This window comes from Castor canadensis, chromosome 4 (assembly GCF_047511655.1).
Source record: "Castor canadensis chromosome 4, mCasCan1.hap1v2, whole genome shotgun sequence".
Classification (NCBI taxonomy): Eukaryota; Metazoa; Chordata; class Mammalia; order Rodentia; family Castoridae; genus Castor; species Castor canadensis.
In genome coordinates, this window is record NC_133389.1 from 46,784,695 (window position 1) to 46,786,729 (window position 2,035).

Genomic DNA, 2,035 nt, shown 5'->3' on the forward strand with positions numbered 1-2,035 from the left:
GCTAGGGCAAATGGCAGTAGACCTTTAAACTTTGAGGGGCTAGGTTAGTGCCCAGATTACTCCAAGTGTTTATAATTAGATCTTGGGTTGCTTCCTTTTTTTTTTTACATTTTTGGTTTGTTATTTATTCATAACTAATTTAATTTACATTTCCTCATATTAACATATGCTCTTGTTTAGCAAGTAATCAAATTATGCCAGTGAGAAAAAATCCTCATAGTACCTTCATTGAGTTGCTGTTTCTAAGAAAACACTGAACATGAACATGTACAAAAGAGGCATTAGAATAAAACAGCATGTGCATTTTTTAAATATTTGTACAGTTTGATCTTCTAGTCATTTGTCTGGAGAAAATATGAACCAACCCAGGTTTACCATGCTTTTATGACTGCCATAAAAGAAGTACATACAAAACAATGACAACAAATCAACCTTCGGTTCCATGATTACTGAGAGGATTTCCCTTCCCTAAGTGCTTTATTATATTTCTTAAAAATATAGGAGCAGCAGCTTATCCAAGTCTCCACCAGTGCATTAATGATGGAATCAAAACAACACAACAGACTCATAAGGATGAGAAGACTGCAGAACAACCAGAAGTCACAGTTTTATGCTTCTTCTTGCTCTGGATAATTTAGAATTTTGTGATGTACCTGATGTAAATATTGCTGCTGTTTGAAGTAAACCTTAAATGCTCCTTTTATGGCAACAAAAGCAATTCCACCCAAGATTGTCCTTTGTAAATTAGAGTTAACACTACTGAACATCAGTTTACCAACTATTGTCACAATAGTAGGAAAGACAAGGGCTCCACACAAAATTCGGGTAGCAGAGACATAATCTGCTAAAGGATTAGCTTCAGCTGGAATTCGAGGAACAGGACAACCAATGCCTGGAAAGATACTGTTCAGAATTTGTAGTTTATTTGAGTATTTGCGCCATAGTCTAAGCACATAGTCCTCCCAGCGAATCATCTTGGCCAGTATCAGCATGACAGGAATAGCGGGAAGTCCAATTAAAAGGAATAAAGGATCAGCTCTCTCCATAACATCCAGTCCTTCTTTATGGCCTACAACCTGCATCACTGTCACTGCTCCGTAAGTCACAGCTGTCCAATAGATAGAGCCAACCATTATTCCTGCTGCAGCAAAAGGACAAGCTTTTGAGATCAGTCTATCTGCAAGATCCAAGATGTAAACGACTGGACCCAACTTTGGAAAAACTATCAAGTATTCAGCATTGCACTGAGGAGATGCCACTCGGGCTGTACTGTTTCCTCTTTGTTTTTCATCCACCCAGTGCTGCAGACAAGCTTGGTGAACCCATTTGGTAGATCCTCTGCACCTGCATGATCTCACCCACTCAGCTGTTCTATCATCTTCATCAGTGCAAAACACACCCAGCAACTTCTGTCCAGCATCTGCTGTAGGGCTTGGTCTGGCATCTTCCCCGGTACCAGCACACTGGGCCCTCCCCCATGGACCCGCTTCAAGGCCAGGCCCAGAGACAATAGCACTGAGAGGTGGCTGAGTAGGCCTCAGTCCCATGGCAGCCGCGAACCCGCCACCCAGCCTCCCCAAGTGGCTCTGCGAGGCCTGTGGCAGCAGTGTGTGGCCAGTGGGCACCTGGACGAGGCGGTGGGGAGTGAGGAGGAGGAGCCTGGGGTAGGGGGGCAGCGATTGCCACCTGGGTTCCTGCCCATCGGCCTGGGGTTCTGGTCTATGGACCATGGGCCTTGGGTTGCTTCCTAAAGGTGTCTTTTTATTACTTAGAAAGCGAAGCATCCAAATCTTGTAGAACCTAGTAAATTACAGATCTGCAGTTTGGAAAGGACATTAAACAAGTTTAGAATCTGACATACCATGCTGAGATCAAAGTTTTATTAATTTTTAACAAAAATAATTGTTAAGAATAAAACCTCTAATTAAATTGCCTATTTAAAACACCCACACATAAGGACCCATTCTTTTTAACCTTTTGGCTGTGAGTAAGCCTAATTTTATCAGCAGAGAACAGTTAAAATTAGAATGTTTTT

At 42.0% G+C, this 2,035-nt stretch overlaps 1 protein-coding gene across 1 annotated transcript; it reads right to left on the minus strand.

The window, feature by feature from the left end:
* Positions 1–390: 390 nt before the first annotated feature.
* Positions 391–1,461, minus strand: LOC109702780 (E3 ubiquitin-protein ligase MARCHF5-like). Its single transcript, XM_074069534.1, has one exon. It carries the CDS (start codon positions 1,131–1,133, stop codon positions 609–611), a length of 525 nt encoding a protein of 174 aa, XP_073925635.1. The 5' UTR covers positions 1,134–1,461; the 3' UTR covers positions 391–608.
* Positions 1,462–2,035: the final 574 nt, after the last annotated feature.